The sequence below is a fragment of the Lotus japonicus genome, chromosome 3 (genome assembly GCF_012489685.1).
Source record: "Lotus japonicus ecotype B-129 chromosome 3, LjGifu_v1.2".
NCBI lineage: Eukaryota > Viridiplantae > Streptophyta > Magnoliopsida > Fabales > Fabaceae > Lotus > Lotus japonicus.
In genome coordinates this window covers 87,331,073-87,348,735 of record NC_080043.1, presented here as the reverse complement: position 1 = coordinate 87,348,735, position 17,663 = coordinate 87,331,073, and the positions used below count along the sequence as shown (strand labels likewise).

Genomic DNA, 17,663 nt, shown 5'->3' with positions numbered 1-17,663 from the left:
CTATTGCATGAGGAGAAATTTTCATCTGAGATGCAGGAAGACAGTGCCTAATATGGTGAAGAAGCGTGATCACAAAGCATGATCATCTCCAAATGCGCCACATCACATGATTATTTGCTGCAGACAGACAAAAAGTCATGGAATTTGGATGCTGATTTTGGCTTTATTAGGTTTGTAGCTAATAATTAATTCAACAATCACGGCACGCCCCACTACCTACCTTAGCTTCAGAATGAGATGAGCATCTCTACTGGTGAGTGGTGACTTGTTGTGCTGCCGACGCATGCATTTTTATTGTCTGTCATAGAATTGAAATTGAAAAATTGAAACCATTTGTGAAATACTAACCAATGCTTGCTGCAACTTACTTTAGATACTTGTGTGAACCAACAAGGTACCTAATTAAATTAATGAGGGGTATATGTGAGTATTGTTACTATTTTGTGATACATGAATCAGAATCAGAATCATGTAAGAAAATTTAGGTTCTTTGTTTTTTACTTGTTAGCTCTTAGCTTGTTGAAGTACTCCTTGTACTTCTATTCAATATAATTCTTATTGCCTATAAAAAAAAATGTAAGAAAAATGAAGCTAGCTAATACAAATATGTTATAGTGTTTGAAAATTAGAGTTGTTTTCTTTGGAATAGGACAAGCTATAAGGCTGTACTTTCGGCAGGAGGTAGTTGCCATAGGACACAGCACCTACATACTGCAAACCAAAGATGGCGTGTAGGCAGATTAGTACGTGGTGACAATGCATGGTTGAGCTCAATTCCATTCTCAAAGGCTATGCAGTGATGCTGGCTTCTGCCACCACTGTATCCCTCTTAAACTTACTTCACATGTCAAAGTTTTCATTGGATTCCGTTGGAGGGAGGGTGTAGAAAACTTTCATGTAATTGTACACACAAAGTCAAATATTAGGTTGCTGGTGGCCAAACAATTTCTGTTGGACTTTTGCTTTGTATTTGAAATTCTCAAATCATAATTTGTGTTAAAGCTACATGTTTGAAAAATTCAAGTGAATTCATATTTAGTAGGAGTCCATATTAAATTGAAATAATAAATATATGTTTTTAGAAAGATGAATCTACATATATCACATCTAAAATTGAAACCAAACATGTTGTACAATGCATAAACTTATCTCTAAATTAAGATTTTAGCTCATGTATATATAGTTTCACAATACGCACAAAACTTAAGACAAGCTCAGTCAGAAATTAAGATTTGGAGGGATGGGTGACCCATTCCATGTTATTAGTTCAATTTTGGTTTTCTTATAATATAATATAATATAATGTGTATGTGAGCTATATAAATTATTAGGTCTATCATAATCTTTAATATGGTAATGGACCCCTCTTTGATTTTGACTCCTCTAATTTTAAATCTCTAACTTCGCCACTGCTTGTAGCCTATTCCCAGAGTTCATTCTATAACATTTAATTATGGAACTAAACATAAGGCACACAAGAGCTACACATGGATATGCCGTATGCGTTACAAACTGTTACACCAAGTTTAACCATATAGTTAATTAAGCTGGAGAATCCAAGGTGGGAATAAAGCCACATTGGTTGGTAATTCAGGCCCCAGGGTGATGAGCTACTGTCAATGGAATCTCTCAACATGTGATGTTGCAAAAGTACTCTTGGAGACACTCTCATACACAGGTCTAAAACTGTTGGATCATTAAAGTGGAAAAGCCTGTCATCATTATAATCAGTACTTTGTCGTTGAAATTGTATTTTGATTCATTCTTACACTTATTTTTCTTTGGTAACATTCTCTTCTTTTTTTATCAACTTACTCATTATAATTTTAGGGGTTGAATATGTTTTTAGTCTCTCACTTATATAACATAATCTAAAGGATCTCTATAAAAAAAAATTCATAGTTTTTAGTCACTCAAAAAACTTATTTGTTTGATTGAAAATAGTTCTTATAACATTTATAAACAATTTTGAAATATTTTTGACCTAATTATTAGCCGACATGACAATTTTGATTAGATATAAGTGTCAACGTGTAATTTTCACACTAATTTCAATCCTTTAAAATCATCGTTCATCAAATTCAGTACTATTGTTGAGGAAAGATGACAAATAATATAAACAGAAAAACAACTCAGGCAACAATAGTAACCACAACACAAAACAAATAATAAGAGACACAAAATTATTAACGTGGGAAAAATCCTCAAAGAGGTAAAAAAACCCACGAGACCAAGCCAGTAAATTCTCTACTACTCCAATAAATTAATGGAATACACCACAAGTCCTCTTGGAGCCACTAGGGAGCAACAGAACAATTACAATCTTCACCAATAAGGTAGATAACAACACAATAAATCTTACCCCAAGGGTACACTGAAACAATACACAAAGAAGACAAAACATCAGAAGAAAAATACTAATATTACTAGCTCACTGACATGATTCACACACCGAAAAATCAGCTAAATCAGAGCACTTTAACAATATCACTCTTATGTCAAGAGACTAGTCTTGACAATTCTTATTAAATATAAGTGTCAACGTGTAATTTTCACACTAATTTTAATCCTTTAAAATCCTCGTTCATCAAATTCAGTACTTCTATCTTTTCTCCTCTAGTTCATCTTCCTCCTCCCACCCATCATCACTCTTTCCTCCTTTTTTTTTTTTCCCTAATGAACCACCACATTCAAACCTTCTCCCTCCTCTCTCCCAAACCTCTGCCTCCTCTCCTCTCCATCTAATGCTTGTTTGGGAGTTGGGACTCATATGTTTGTTAGGTGTTTGCATTTGTATATTGAAATTATCTGGGCTCCACTTATTGAAAAAATTGTGAGTAGTGTCCATAACTGTTTGAAGGCAAAGGACAAAGTTGGGTTGGTGGTTCTAATACCTTAGCCACGATTGCATGCCACAGTAAAAAAGGACCTATTTTATCCCAAAGTGTCTATTTCACATATTCATAAGAGAATGAGATGCCAATTTTTTTTTGTGCCTATTTTACCTTTTCATTCCTAATATATGGCCTTTTTCACATACCATAATGAAAGATGAGACAATCGAATCAAATACATATGTTGTCCATTTTCTCAAAATCATGATGGTATTATGTGCCAGCTTGAGGCACCAACAGAAGTTCATGTTCCCACTAATTACTGGTTTGGTGGACCCAATTTCAGCCTGCAGACCAATGTAAAATATGTAATTGAGAGCTAATAATACTGATATTGCACAAGTTCCTTTGGATGATAAAGATGTCCCTGCAATCTCATCAACTCTCTGAATCACTTTGTATTTGAGTTGAGACAAAAAATGAAGACCAAATAACTGCTGGACGACATGTCGACATATCATACTAGACATGAAAATCTTAATTAACGCCTTCTCTCAATCCTATAAATTCTCTACAATCAAATCCATATAAGAACTACTATTCATTTACACTCATAATATTTTCTACTTTATTTCCACCTCATTTTTTATCTGTATTTTTTTCCTACTCATTTACACTTAAAATGAATTGTGAATGAAGCATTTTCCTCCATATCCACTCAGTTTGTCTGCACTGGTTTGAATCAACTTAATATTTTTTGTTCTGAAACCCATATCTAACACTAAATTTCTTCTAAAAAATTATTTTCACTATAGAATCAATTAATAAATGTATTATTCGTAAGCTGCCACACATGTATGAGATCAATAGTGTACTAGTATATATATAGTAGGACCGTATCAGAGTAGACCAGACACCTAGTATTTGCAATTTGTTTGCCTGAGTTGCGGCATCAATATTATTGTGGTGGGAGGAGCTTCTCTTATGATGTTATACACACACATATATGAATTAATTGGTTTTTGATACTTCAGGTAACTTGGTCTGCATTGGCGTGGGGTAACTATAATGGTGTGCATTTTAGGAAAAAGGGTCACGTGCATTAGTTGAAAATTCAACTATGAGCCCTGCTTGGTTCCAGAGTCAGAATTTTCTTTTGTGTATTAAGATGTTTTCTTTCATAATTCATCCTACTGTAAAATCAATTTTTGGATTAAACATGGCTCATAAAATAAATCACTTTCATTTTTAACTCATTTCGTCTCTGTTTGGAAAATACAGGTGATTCTCACATTTAGTATGGATTCACATCAAATTAAAATAGTAGACAGTTGCTTTTGAAAAGATAGATTCACATTTAGTAGTAGTGTAGTACCAAAATTGAAACCAAGCATACCCTTCTACCATAATTAATTTTATCCAAATCAATTCTATTCACAATCAATCATATGATACACCTGAACCACCAAATATGTAATAAGATAAGAGTGTAGAACCACTTGGTGCTAATTTTAAAAGAAAAGTGGGCGTGAAAGAGAACAAAAGACTTTAGATATTAAACATTTAAGCTACACCAAGACCTTTTGACGATGTCTTCGGTGGGTTGGTTCAAAAATGAATCACGGTGATATAGTTACTATTCCCCACTTAAGTTACGAAAATACCCATTTTGTCTTTTCACTTCCCTTCTTTCTCCTTTACTCTCAGCCTCTCCTAGCTAGTATCCAGTGACATGCGCCGCCGCCGCCTCCAACCCCTGCTCCAGCTTTCCACAGTCTCCTCTTATCTATCATCCTTCATTCCTTCTATGGATCCTCTCCCCCACCTAGCCATTTCACCATTTGTAGCATGTAGATTTTGCACATAGTTGAAGAACCCTCCAAAGTTGAAGCTTCCACGAAATGTCTTTTGAGAAAAGCTGGCATCCGCAAAAAGAAAGTTGAAAACCACACGGGCATTATTCTAAAACTCTGATAAAAAAAAAGCACTCAACAACCAAATGCTTAATATCTTAAGAAGGATAACTAGACATTGTACCTGTTCTGAATCAATTTTCCAAAACATGGTCAACCCAAAACAATGAATCACATCAATTATACAACAAACAAAATCATAATTCCCAGAAACAAGAGACGAGCTTGCTTTCCAGAAAAAAAAAAACAAGAGCTTTAATTCCTTTTTGTTTAATTCTAATTCTCTTTCAATTGAGTAGAGAGAGAAAAACTACACAATGTGCATAAAAATGAAGCCTTTATCATCAAAATGTAAAAGAAAATAGTGAATTTTCAGAGTTTGCTGAAAATAGCCAGAATTGAGGCAGGCAGAGAGAGAAGCATGGAGAAAAATTGAAACTTTATGCAAAGAAAGAGGGGGATTGCTTGCACAGTTATAGAGAAAAAAAGAAAAGGAGAAAAGGAGGAGGAAGGAGGGCTGCAGTGGCAGCACCGTGGACCAAACAGTGGTTAAGGACGGTGGTTCGGCGGAGGGAGAGAGTTGCACGGTGGTGATTCAGTATGGTGGGAAGGAGCTGCGGGTTGGGGATTTAACGAGAGGGAACAATGGTTGTTGGTGGCTTCGCCATTGAGCTTGAACGACGGTGGTGCTGGGCAAGGAAAATGAAAGACAGGGAAGAACATTCTGGAGAAGTAAAGAGGGTAAAATTGGAAATAAGCTATTAAAGTTAATTGAATCTGAACCGTTAATTTTTTAATTAATATATCAAAGGTGTATATTGAGCTGAACTACGGTGATTCAGTTTTTAACTGTCACACCGAAGCCAACACTGACCTTTTTGGCACATGAAAGCTGCCACTCCAAGAAATGGCAACTAAAACAGATCTGTAATGGTTCATATACCACACTAGTACATAACATAATGCATACACCTCCAGACACACCGCTTTTTTTTTCTCTATCATTTCTTTTCTTTCAATTCTGTTACATCATATATTACATTACATTTATTTCTCATTTTTTTATCGCTATAGTTTACACTCATTTTTATCCAAAACAAATTTCAGAGCTTTAAAAGTATGGATAATGTTTCATCCACACCTCTCTTTTGAGGTGGAGAGGTGGAATGGTGAGAGAGATAGGAAGAAAAGAAAAAGTAAGAGAGAGAAAATATGAGATGTGATATATGATAAGATGAGAGAGATAGAAATAAAAAGAGGTGGAAATGAAGTGTTTAAAAAATGAGGTGTGTATATATCATTACTCTTAAAAGTATTACTTCTGACGGTGTGCACCAACTAAGATATAATACTATATTAAAGTTTGTATTCTAGTGAATAATAATTGATAAAAAATTCCCTTTTTCCTTTGGAGAATTTTCATGCACCTGATTAAGTGAAAAGCATAACTTTTGATAATCTCGCACGTCATTTTGATCCAGTCCCAGTAAAGAGCTGAGAGCTTTATTCAGTATGCCTGTAGCAAGTTCAGAAATAAAGCCTTTACCAATTTTGTCTCAAATGATCTTTCTTTTTCAACATTAAACACAGTGCTTAAGAAGTTTTCTTTTTCCATATATGATAGTATCACCAATTACAATTGTGTAAACTGTGACACTGTTTTACTTATTTTAACATATATACCAGATATTAACACCAATGGGAAAAATTACACGAAGTATTCATTGAAGAATAGTTGTGCAGTCACCGTCTTTTGTAAGCTTACAGGAGTAGTAAATTTCATGCCCCCTTTCTTGGTAAAGACCATGACAGCAATAAATAGGAGGGTTTCAATAAGGCTGGAAGCTATAATCTCAGTTACTATCACCATAAAATATGGTTTGCAAGTTAGACTAACTAATATTAACACATAAAAAATATATTATAAATGTCGTTAAACGATAACTCGAGTAATAAGAGCCGAAAAACCTAAAGGTGTAGGTGTAGAGATCAATCCCACCCCACCGAACTAAATATTACTTGTCCAAATAATAATATCAGTTCACATTAGTTCTATACTTTCTGCAACATTACAACCACTTCAACTTGATCAATCCCCATCTTTGCTAGTCATAAATGGTTTGTGTTTACCATTTTTACAAACTCAAATAACTCTACATTAAAGAAATTGCAGTTTATACAGAAGAGAATCAAATTCTCCTTCCAAAAAACCCACCCCTTTCCCCCTCCTTTACTTTAATACTCTTTCTAACACCACCACCCAATTTGTTCCATTTTTTAATGCAAAGATCATGTATCAAACTAGAATCCTCAACCAGAGCCCAAGTCAACCAGAAAAAAATTGCAGTAGTAAATAAAACCAACCAAAAGTGATACTCAAATATATCTATTAAGTGTGTGCGGCGGCGACCGAACTCAACATGTATCCACCTCAAAACCAACTCATCAAATCTGATCTGATCTACGCGTATTGAGATACGTGAAATCACACTGACATTAACTCTCACGCTAAACCAAACATCCACCAAACTAAACCTGATCTTGTTACTCCAAGAGAGGATTTTTAGCCATAAACGTCTCTTCTCTCTCATTGATATTCTCCTCCTCCATTTTCTTCCATATCATGCAACTATGACACCCCTTTTAACCTCATTCACCTCACAACATTTGTTACGCACACTTGGCCAGCTCATAACATTTATTCAACCCCATCAATCACCAACCCCTTCACACACTCTCTCTCTAGCTCTCTTACTTTCTCTCTCTAGTATTTCAACGTTTCTCTCTCAGATCTCTAGGAGCAACGTGATATTTGGGTAATCCATTCTCTCTTCTCTTCGAGTTGCGTTTCTTTCTGGGTTCTCTTCATCTCGTGCTTCCATTGCACTTTTTCCTCTCCGCATTGAGGAGGACCCTTCTTCATATTCGATTCATCGATTCTATACCCACATAGTTTTCTCACCAAAAACAGAGTCTTTTTCTCGAGAAAATGGCGACTGGGTTAGAGAGGGAAAGTGGGTTCACATTGTTCAGCGATGAAGAGCTGAGCGAGGTGTGTGGGGTGAAGCGTGTTGGGAACTGTGTCGAAGTCACGTGTGGGTGTACCAGCCATAGGTACGGTGATGCTGTTGGAAGGCTTAGGGTTTTCTCTAATGGGGACCTCGAAATCAGTTGTGAATGCACCCCTGGTTGCACAGAAGGTTTCTCTCTCTCTCTCTATGATGATGATGATGATTTTCGTTTTGTTTTGTTTTTTTGCTTATGTGCATGTTGATGGTTTATGATGATGAGGTTGGTTTTAACGTTGGTTGGTGTCATTATGGTGTTGTTTTGATCTGTTTTTGTTGATGGTGGGTTCACAGATGAAGTGTATGTTGATATGTCTCAATGAACTCGTTGGTTTGATACACTACATGATGGACTAGTAGAGTGTTTGTTATATGCAAATGTTAAAAAAATCTTAATAACATGGCTTGTTTTTTTTATGAAGGTGGCCTTTCTATACTTTGTAGTACATGTTTAATAACATAGCATAACCATTATAGTTGATACATGATCTCCCTACTTTACACTTCTTGGAAGTCATTGAAGTTTGTTTGGCAGAGTTTAGTAGACTATTGAGATCTTAAGGTATTGTTAGTCTATGATATGTAATGGGTTTTAATATTCTCCATGTTGTGTTTGTGTGAATGTGATTGATGGATATTTGTATTTGGTAGGCCATTGTCTGTGCTACATATAGGTAGTTTTTAATTTATTGGAAACTGGGTGAATAAGTGTCTTGGCAGGGGCTGAAAGAGTCTGATTTTATCAGTCACCGTGCATATCCATTATCAAGTTGTACTTCTTTCATGTGCATTATCCAGTGTTTATTTTGCTTACACAATGATATATATAGGTAGAACTTAGTAGAATATCTGCTCAGGAAGAAGGACTAGCTAGTATACCTCAGCTGACGCATGAGGATGTACTGATTTAAACAAGAAGTAATGGATGGTAACATTATCATAGCACGGCCAGGAGTGTATTGAAGTGATTGCTTCAATAAATTATACATGAAATACCGACTTAAGGGAACAATTTTTTATAAAGTAATGTTACACCATGCCATCATGATTGAATTTGAGAAATCAGTGACTGAATAAATGGATCATACGATTAAGCATGAATAACAATTTTGAAATTTCACTCACAAAAACGGGGTAAAAATATATAATAAGAGAAAGAATTCTTAAGCCCTCTGCTGGAGTCTTGAGGTGGATGAGTCCAAATTTATTCGGTTTATATGACTCTAATTCTTGAATGTGGTGGACAACGTGAGTAGATGATCCACTTATTACTTTCACTGTCTTTTGTTAGTATCATTTTATATTTTTCAGCCTACATTAATAATTGAGTTCAGGTCAGAGTTATACGCCTTTATGCATTCATCAAAAACTTGTTTCTGATTTTGATTCTCTATTTTGCATAATGTAATGAGAATTTGAAAATTTTATATATATCACAGTTCTTCTTCATGACCTTTTTTATCTTTATTATGATGTTTTCTTGTTAGACAAGTTGACTCCTGCTGCATTTGAAAAGCACTCTGGGAGAGAGACAGCTAAGAAATGGAAGAATAATATCTGGGTAATAGTTGACGGTGAGAAGGTTCCATTATATAAAACGGTGCTGCTCAAATACTACAACCAAGTCTCAAGAGGTGCTAATGGGTCTAATAAACACCAAAATGGTCACCGTGATGAGTTTGTTCGCTGTACTAGTTGCAATAAAGAGAGGAGATTCCGTCTGAGGACTAAAGAGGAATGCCGCATTCACCATGATGCTGTGGCAGATGCGAATTGGAAATGTTCTGATCTGCCATATGACAAGTATGTTTATTATCTATTAATATGCTATCACGAAGAAACTAAGTGGTGAATTTGTGTTCATGATGTTTGTTTGTAGGATTAGTCTTCATAAATTCACCATGCTTTGAAATTGAATGAATCTTGTTTACATTTTACACAAAATAGCTTCTTCTATCTTGCCACTTTCCAAGTTACTTCTTGGAGGTAGGATATGAAGATATAATATCCAGCAGGTCTTATTATCGTTTTATGCTCTAGAAATTCTGTATCTTTTTTATGCACTGAGACTTCATATGGAGCCATGATAAATAATTGTTTAAATCCATTATATCTTATCATTATAGTGAAACTTTGGTACCAATGTATGTTAATTAATCATTGAAGCCTTGAAGGTACCATGTCTTGGTGATGATACCATAAATGTTCCAAGCTGGAAGAGCTTAACCTGGCCTAGTTCTGGAATATACATAGTAGCATCTTAGTGATGATTATAGAGGTTTCTGAAACCAATTTTCTATTTGATCTGTGTTTATGTTTTTTCAAGAGCTAGTGATTTTCTTACACGGACTTAAATGCATCATCTGTTGTTACAAGTGCCTAAGTACCAAAATTTCAATTTGGTTAGCAGCTTGTAATGTGGAATTGTACATTGATTGGAAGTGGCCGAGGGACAAAAGTATACTCATTACTCAATATGGCATTGAGAAAATTTTGGGGTCCCGGCCAGGGATATAATAGGTAGATTCAAAGGTCAAAAGAAAACAAATTTCTCTCTGTTATTATGCTGTGATATCTTGACCGGTACTTGTACTGGTCTTTCCATGCCAGTTTTAATGTGATTTGCATTTGGTTGGTCTGTGTTCAATTTCATCTAGCAAAAGGAGAACAATGCTCTAAAAAGCTGCAAAATAAAGAAAAATAGTTTTCCGGTACTGGTTTGTCAGCTTGTTTATCCTCCATTTATACTACCATTACCATTGTCAGTTCTAATTATACTGTCATGCCTTATGATAATTAGCACTAACTGTCTTACCATACTATGTACTGTGGCTGATACTATTGTTGTAGGTAGCTTCTTGCACTTCATTATTTGTTTATTTGTTGGCTTTGACATTTTGGTTGGTTATTACACACGTTATTTCCTATTACTAGTGCACCTTTGTACATGAAAGATTTTTCACTTTAATTTAGTTGATTAAATCAGTCTAGTTTGGTGCTAGTTCCTCTTCACAATGTTTGTGGCCTTTAATTATATGGGATATCATAACTCATATTTGCTTTACTGTCTTTTTAACACAAGGTTCCGGATGAAAGACTCAAATTAATAGGACTCGTACTATTATTATGTGTAGCACTTGTTCTTGTTCATGTTTTTATTGTTGCATACTCAGCTGTACTAGAACTATATTGATGTATGTATATAATAACTTTTCAGAGTTACATGTGATAATGAGGAAGAACGAGCAAGTCGTAGAGTTTACAGGGGATGCAACCGCTCTCCAACATGCAAAGGTTGCACTTCATGTGTGTGCTTTGGGTGTGATGTCTGCCGTTTTTCAGATTGCAGCTGCCAGACTTGTACTGACTTTACAACCAATGCCAAAGCTTGATTCAGCCTTTCCATTCAATCTAATGCTCTCCAAGTTCTGCTTATTATGGGGATATATGTTTTATTTCCTAATTGGACCTTACCAGTCTGAGTTCAGCATTCATTGTTCTCTTTGACTGGATCATAAATTTCAATGTTAACAAACTTATTCTCTCTCTCTCTCTCTCTCTCTCTCTCTCTCTCTCTCTCTCTCTCTCTCTCTCTCTCTCTCTCTCTTCATATGTTAATTTGTTCATATATCATGGTATAAGAGAAAAACGTAAAAGGAATGACACAAAGTACTGATCTGATAATACTTTACCCGACCAGTTCCGTTATTTCTGGAAATGATAACAAATGTTTCCTAGTTCATTAATAGTGTCTATAGATGGTGGGGCATGTTAGTCCTCCATGAATGTGCTTACTTATAAGAGGGTCCACATGTTTTGTTTAGCTATATATATAATGATAGGAGGGGTTGCTATTGCCTAAAGGCATGGGAAAGGAACTATTGAGTCTGAAGTAGGCTGGTTAATCTTGCAAGCCATATTTAAATTCTATTTGTTAATGTTCTAAATCTCCTTATTCCTTTATGTAGTATGGGACCTTCAATTTCTCTTCCTGGTGTGGAGAATGGAACCTTTACATCTTTTTTCCTTTCTTCTTTTCAATGATTCCTTTCCATAAGATGAATTATGTTATTCTTTTCCTTCCCCAAATGTTGTAATTCCCACTTCATCACTTAAGAATATAATCATCTTGACTGAACTAGAATATGATTTACCTGGGTAGGAAAGATTATCACTATTTGGTTGTATGATCAGTTTCTTGAGGTGTCGTTAACTACTGACTAGTGCAGTGGTAGTTTGGATGGCCTAACCTAAATAAACGACGGCGGCATTTTCCATTGACCAAAATTAAGAGCACGTTTGTGACATTTGCAGCATTCCAAATCAGTGAATGGAGAAGGAAGAATGGAATTAGATTGAAATGAATGTACCTTATAATGGGTGACAACATAATCAAAGACATAAGTTAGTTGTATGATATTTTCCACTCATTGAAATTAAATATTAAATTGATGAGTGGAATAAAATTTGATAGAAGTGAAAATTCATTTCATTTGAAGGTGTAAAACTCAATTTTTTACATTTTAGTTTCAAAAAAAATTTTATATTCTACAATAGCAAGCTAGATCTTCAGGTTCTGCCTTGAATGACATTACTCGAGATTTTGATACTTTCAATAATTTCAATGGCCTGGGTAGAGGCATGAAAGAGTGCAAATGGCATTGATTGCAGAAAGGAAAATAGTAATGAGGTGATATCTGTTTCAAGCTTAATACGAGATTTTTACTGGTGCTTCAAATAAGTAGTACTTTTCAGTTATCATTCTTGAGTACGGTGATAAAATATATTAGCATGATTCAGCGCATTAGAAGTGGAAGGTGTTTCAAGGTGCAACTTCAGTCAATCCAGTAAACAAACAAGATCATCAGCACCAAGCTAATCAAGAAAAAATACTTCCAAAGAACAGATAATACACGTAAATAGGAACTCATCTATTTTAGGATCTTACTGCATTAATTTCAAATTTCAACAGAGATGCCTATACGTCTTTTAAAACAAGAATGTTGCTGGCTCAGGATCCCAAGCGCAAAAGCTAAGTGCAATCCTTGCAGAATGGCCCTACTCTGACAGATTGTTTCAAAGTGAATTGCACAATAACCTTCACTTGGCTGGTCGCCACCCTTTCCTACCGCGACCACGATAAGTGTTTCTCCCACGACTAGCAGATGAGCCTGGATGAAATTGAGAGGGGGAGCCAGAAGCAGAATTAGAATTCCAATTAGGGTTTCTTTCTGGTTGCGATTCAGTAGATGGAAAACCCTGCTGTGCAGGAAAGTAGGGTGGTGGAATCTGTGAGAAGGGTGAGCTCAAACCAAATGCCATTTGATTTTGAGGCATTTGGTTCTGACCCAGATAGTTTTGAGGCATTTGGTTTTGACCCAGATGGTTTTGAGGCATTTGGTTTTGACCCGGAAGCCCCTGTGCTGACATGGCTTGTGCAAATATATTGGGCTGCATCCCAGAAAGCATATTTGTGAGAAGAGATCCAGGATTGGGAAGCAATTGCTGTTGAAATTGCATTCCTGGCATAGGCAACTGATGAGAAAATTGAGTGTTTTGAGGGTAAAATGGTATGCCATTTGAAGGAAATCCATTAGGAGCCATAACATGTTGTGGCTGCTGCGGAAATGATGTCCCATTTGTCCAAACTCCATTTGCGGCAAAGTTAGGACCTGCATTTAAGGGTGGAAATGGTGGAACTGTGGTGGTTCCCCCCAAAGGACCTTGTCCAGTGCCAGAAAATGATGAATGATTCCCACGATCAAGCAATGGTGTTGCAGGTGCATCGGAGGTGGAAGGTACCACATACTCATTCAGTGAAGACTGATATCTATTGTTTTTTTTCTTGCCCTTGCCAGGATTTTGATCATTTACACCTCTCTTTGACAATCTTTGCATTCTCCTGTATTCAGCCTCCTTCTCATCATCTGAAAACTCAAATTCATCATCCAACTCCTCATCGTTCGCACCAGATGCATCATACCCTTTCTTGTAAACATCTTTGTTTTTAAGCACATGATCGGCAAATTCTGGAACAAACGAGATCAAGGTTCCCCCTTGGATGCTTGCAGGGACTTCATCTTCAGAATTGAATCTCACAACATAATAAGGGTTTTTGACTGGTCCAAAGACTTCATCAACTATGCCTAGTGGTTTTTGGCTTTCAGTTAACCAGAGAATAGAACCCTCATTAAGTGGGTCATGCTTTTCCACTCCTTCCACAATGACTTGAGCACCAAGAGTCTATAAAAGTAGGAAGTTGATTTAGTTGATTCTAAAAAAATCAGTATCTATTTCCTTTCGTCACTATGACCTATAGCAACAAACACTTAATTTAACACAGATAAGGGGTCACCATGCAATTAATAATCCAATGCTAACATTTCTCCAATTATTAGAGACTAGGTTTCAATGAGCTTACCGACATTACAACTCCCACTGGCAGAATTTGATGGTGTGGTTCTAAGCTCGCGTTTACAGGCGGAACTGGAGGCAAATTCTGCAAAGTTAACACCATTCAAAAGAAATCCCAGGAGAAAAATAAAATTACACAATAGCTTGTAACCAGGTGTACTGGGTAGTCAAATTAGCTACAGACATTACTGGATAAACTTCACCCTGAGTCTGTGTATTGCACCAAGCGTGAAGAGATTATCAAAGTTTATCAAATTCTTTAATTCTAAAATCTTGTTTATGCTTCAAAATAAAAGGTCAATAGCCTAGACTTTTAATTCCTGTGATAATAGTAACTGGCATAAAATAATCTCTTCAGATTAAACCAAACTCAAATAAACATCTTGGGACTGAAAAGAAAGGATCCAAACCCAGCAGATTCATGTGTGTAAGAAAAAGCAAAACAGAGTCTACATTCAACAAGCTCTAACTGATAATTCCCAATGAAGTACTGAGCCAGTTTGAAAAAACTTGTTCACTAAACACTTAAAAGGGGAAAGAAAAGGTTGAACTAATCTTGCAATAATTATGAGCCATCCATGTAATAGCTTCCCCATAAGCTTAAAATCAATTTCTACACCTCAACTTATTAAAAAAAAACTTCTCTACAAGTATCTTTGAACTTATAAGCACTTATACTAATCTCAGTTGAAAAGCTCCTATCAGCTACAAACTAACTGCAAAATTAAATTAGCAAATATTTATTTTATGAATTTAAAAAAAGGGAATACCTGAATCTCATTCTTTGATCTGATGGGTGCTTCAACAGCATCATCATCCTCATCACCAATAATATCATCATCATTGTTGCTCCAACTAATCATCTTGTCGTCATCAGAACCACTTATCTCACCTTCCTCAACTTCCAAATCACCAGTAACACCGCGTTTCTCCTTCTTCTCCTCCTCATCATCATCACTATCGCTGCCACTACTACTACTGCTGCTTTCATCATCACTACTACTGCTCTCACTGTCAGAAGAAGAACTCTCCTCAGACTCTGAATTCTCACTTTCACTCTCAGATTCACTATGAACCTCATCACCATTCCCCTCAACTGATTTTGAAAGAGGGGTACCTGTTAAACTGATTTTCTCCACTCCTTCCACTATGGGAGTGGCCGCACAACCCAAACTCTCAAGCTTTTCAGGCTCCGACCCGTTATTGGGTTCCTCAATGGGGATGGTCGCACAGCCCAGAGTTTCAAGCTTTTCAACCTCCGGTGGTGGTGTCTCCGTCGGAATAAGATTCGGGTCAAGCTCCGACCCGTTGTTGTTTAGGGTTTCCATTGTTTCGAAGGTGAAATTAATGGGGGCTGTATCGAATGCGAAACCAAAAGTTTCAGAGTGAGGGTTGGTGCTGTCTGGTGTTTAGCAGAAGCTTAAACCCTAGATGAAAGGGGTTTTGGAAAGTAATGATACAACAATACGAATGCTACGACGCCGTTTGACAACTCTCCATTTTTTAATCGTAAAAATCCTCTCCATGTTTTGTTTGGTCTAGTGACTCTAGTCAAACTCTCTCCAAAAAATGATTTGATTTTTTGGTACAGTTCCTTTTCAATATTTTTTAGTCCACTCTCATGTTGATTGTTGACAAAAAAATAGGACTTGGATCTATTGTGCTTTTGATATTTTGTTTAGGAGGAAAAAAAAAAGAGAAAAATGAGTAAAAAGAAAGATGATGGATTATTGATGATTTGATACGTTTTTATAAGTTATCTAAATTAATCATTTTCATAAATGAGATATATTGACTTATCATTCATAATAATTATAAGTGAACCGTGCGTTTGTAATATTTTAATAAATGGAATCACTATTTAATATCATGATTTGTAACGCACGGGGTAGTATTTTAATATCATGTTTGATACATTCCATTCTTATGAAGAAAAAATTACCCTAGAATTGATTGAATTTCCTATTTTGAGTGGTAAATCACCTCATGCTATTAAAAGTCACTATAAGCGTACGATTGAAATTTTGGTTGAAAAAAAAAAATTTGTGCCGGCTAATTTCAAATACCATTCATAATACCCTAATTTCCCTACATTTTTTAACTTGCATTGAGAAGTAACCCTAATTCTGAAATTTCTATATAAATCACCTCATGTTATTCTTCAACTTTATCAGTCCTTCCAATTCCCACCAACTATTAGTTTTGAAAATTCTGAATATTACCCATCAAACACTCATCTTTTTGAACTCAACTTTCGGGAGGATACGTCCACTATCAGTGAGCCTTTGTTAATTATTTTGTAGTTATATTATTCGCACTGTATTAACAATTTCTGATATCTGGATATTTTAGATATAATCGGTGTTTTGAGTAAGGTTGGACGAGTACAAGAGTTCACAATCCTTAGAAAGATTGAGAAGGTCGTCTGAATTGATCGACCTTTCTGCAGCAGGGTAAAATTACCTAGGTACCTCGACCACTAAAATTGTTCAACGGAAAAATATGTATTTTTATGAGATTTTTTTTAGTCTATGTTATAATGTTGTTTTTTTTACTGATGTAGGAAATTCCAATAGATATGTGCTGGAATGGAGCCAACCAGAATTTTGTATCGACCAACTCTTTGAAGAACCTCTCATGATCAAGTAGCGCTGCTAGCTATCGTCTGAACGTGAACAAAATAACTGCATTTATTTTGTTAATAAATCTCGACAAATGCACGACAACATCATCTCCATGAAGTATATGTGGATATATTTAGGTTGCATGGTCTGAAATATGGAAGACATAATTCCTTTTTCATTTGTATTATGAAAAGTTGTTTTGTTTATTAATTCTTTGGGTAGGTTGTGACCCAATTCCAATAATCAATTATGTGATGTTAAGTTACTTTTAGAAATTTAAGTAATAATTCAATGCATGAAAACTTATGTAATATTTAAAAATATTATAATTGAGGTGGAGTAGTAATTAGGTCGACCAAAATGGACTCAGGTTGTGAGTGTGCTTAGCTCAACCCACTTATGGGGTGGGTTCAGTTGGAAAAATACAGGTTTACATTTAGATGAATGATTTGTCTTCGCTCAATAACTTAATGGGCTACACAAATGAAAAAAAAATAATTAATTTCTTATCTCTTTTTAAAGTATGATCATTAACTACAAGATATAAGGTTTGTTGGCGTTTCTATAAGGTTTGTTTAACATTTTTAAATTATACACAATTTATATTTGTATTGGTTATTGATTATTACTCTTATATAAATTTTTTCCTTTGTAGGTTCTATAGCTCAAATATGCTTGATTAACAACATGATTGGTTATGAAGTTTTTATCATTAATCATGAACTACAACTTCTAATAAGGGTTCATGTTGTTGTTATTGTTATGTTTAACTTAGGCTTAATTGCAACTTTGGTCCCCGACGTTTACCAA

General features: G+C 35.5%; 2 protein-coding genes across 2 annotated transcripts; one reads left to right on the top strand and one right to left on the bottom strand.

The window, feature by feature from the left end:
* Positions 1 to 7,341: 7,341 nt before the first annotated feature.
* On the top strand, positions 7,342 to 11,363 carry LOC130746948 (protein ULTRAPETALA 1-like). Its single transcript, XM_057599747.1, has 3 exons — positions 7,342 to 7,947; positions 9,303 to 9,618; positions 11,033 to 11,363. The coding sequence occupies exons 1-3, from the start codon at positions 7,737 to 7,739 to the stop codon at positions 11,205 to 11,207; spliced, it is 702 nt and encodes a 233-aa protein (XP_057455730.1). The 5' UTR covers positions 7,342 to 7,736; the 3' UTR covers positions 11,208 to 11,363.
* A 1,256-nt stretch (positions 11,364 to 12,619) lies between these two features.
* Positions 12,620 to 15,695, bottom strand: LOC130746947 (H/ACA ribonucleoprotein complex non-core subunit NAF1-like). Its single transcript, XM_057599746.1, has 3 exons — positions 15,000 to 15,695; positions 14,237 to 14,314; positions 12,620 to 14,058 (listed from the first exon to the last, which is right to left on the bottom strand). Exons 1-3 carry the CDS (start codon positions 15,555 to 15,557, stop codon positions 12,916 to 12,918), a joined length of 1,779 nt encoding a protein of 592 aa, XP_057455729.1. The 5' UTR covers positions 15,558 to 15,695; the 3' UTR covers positions 12,620 to 12,915.
* Positions 15,696 to 17,663: the final 1,968 nt, after the last annotated feature.

Excerpts from the sequence above, each read along its gene's own strand:
- LOC130746948 (XM_057599747.1), top strand. The coding sequence starts at position 7,737 with ATGGCGACTGGGTTAGAGAGGGAAAGTGGGTTCACATTGTTCAGCGAT. Across the intron at positions 7,948-9,302 it reads CACCCCTGGTTGCACAGAAG|ACAAGTTGACTCCTGCTGCA; the intron begins GTTTCTCTCTCT and ends TTTTCTTGTTAG. Across the intron at positions 9,619-11,032 it reads TCTGATCTGCCATATGACAA|AGTTACATGTGATAATGAGG; the intron begins GTATGTTTATTA and ends ATAACTTTTCAG.
- LOC130746947 (XM_057599746.1), bottom strand. The coding sequence starts at position 15,557 with ATGGAAACCCTAAACAACAACGGGTCGGAGCTTGACCCGAATCTTATT. Across the intron at positions 14,315-14,999 it reads GATCAAAGAATGAGATTCAG|AATTTGCCTCCAGTTCCGCC; the intron begins GTATTCCCTTTT and ends TTAACTTTGCAG. Across the intron at positions 14,059-14,236 it reads CAGTGGGAGTTGTAATGTCG|ACTCTTGGTGCTCAAGTCAT; the intron begins GTAAGCTCATTG and ends CTACTTTTATAG.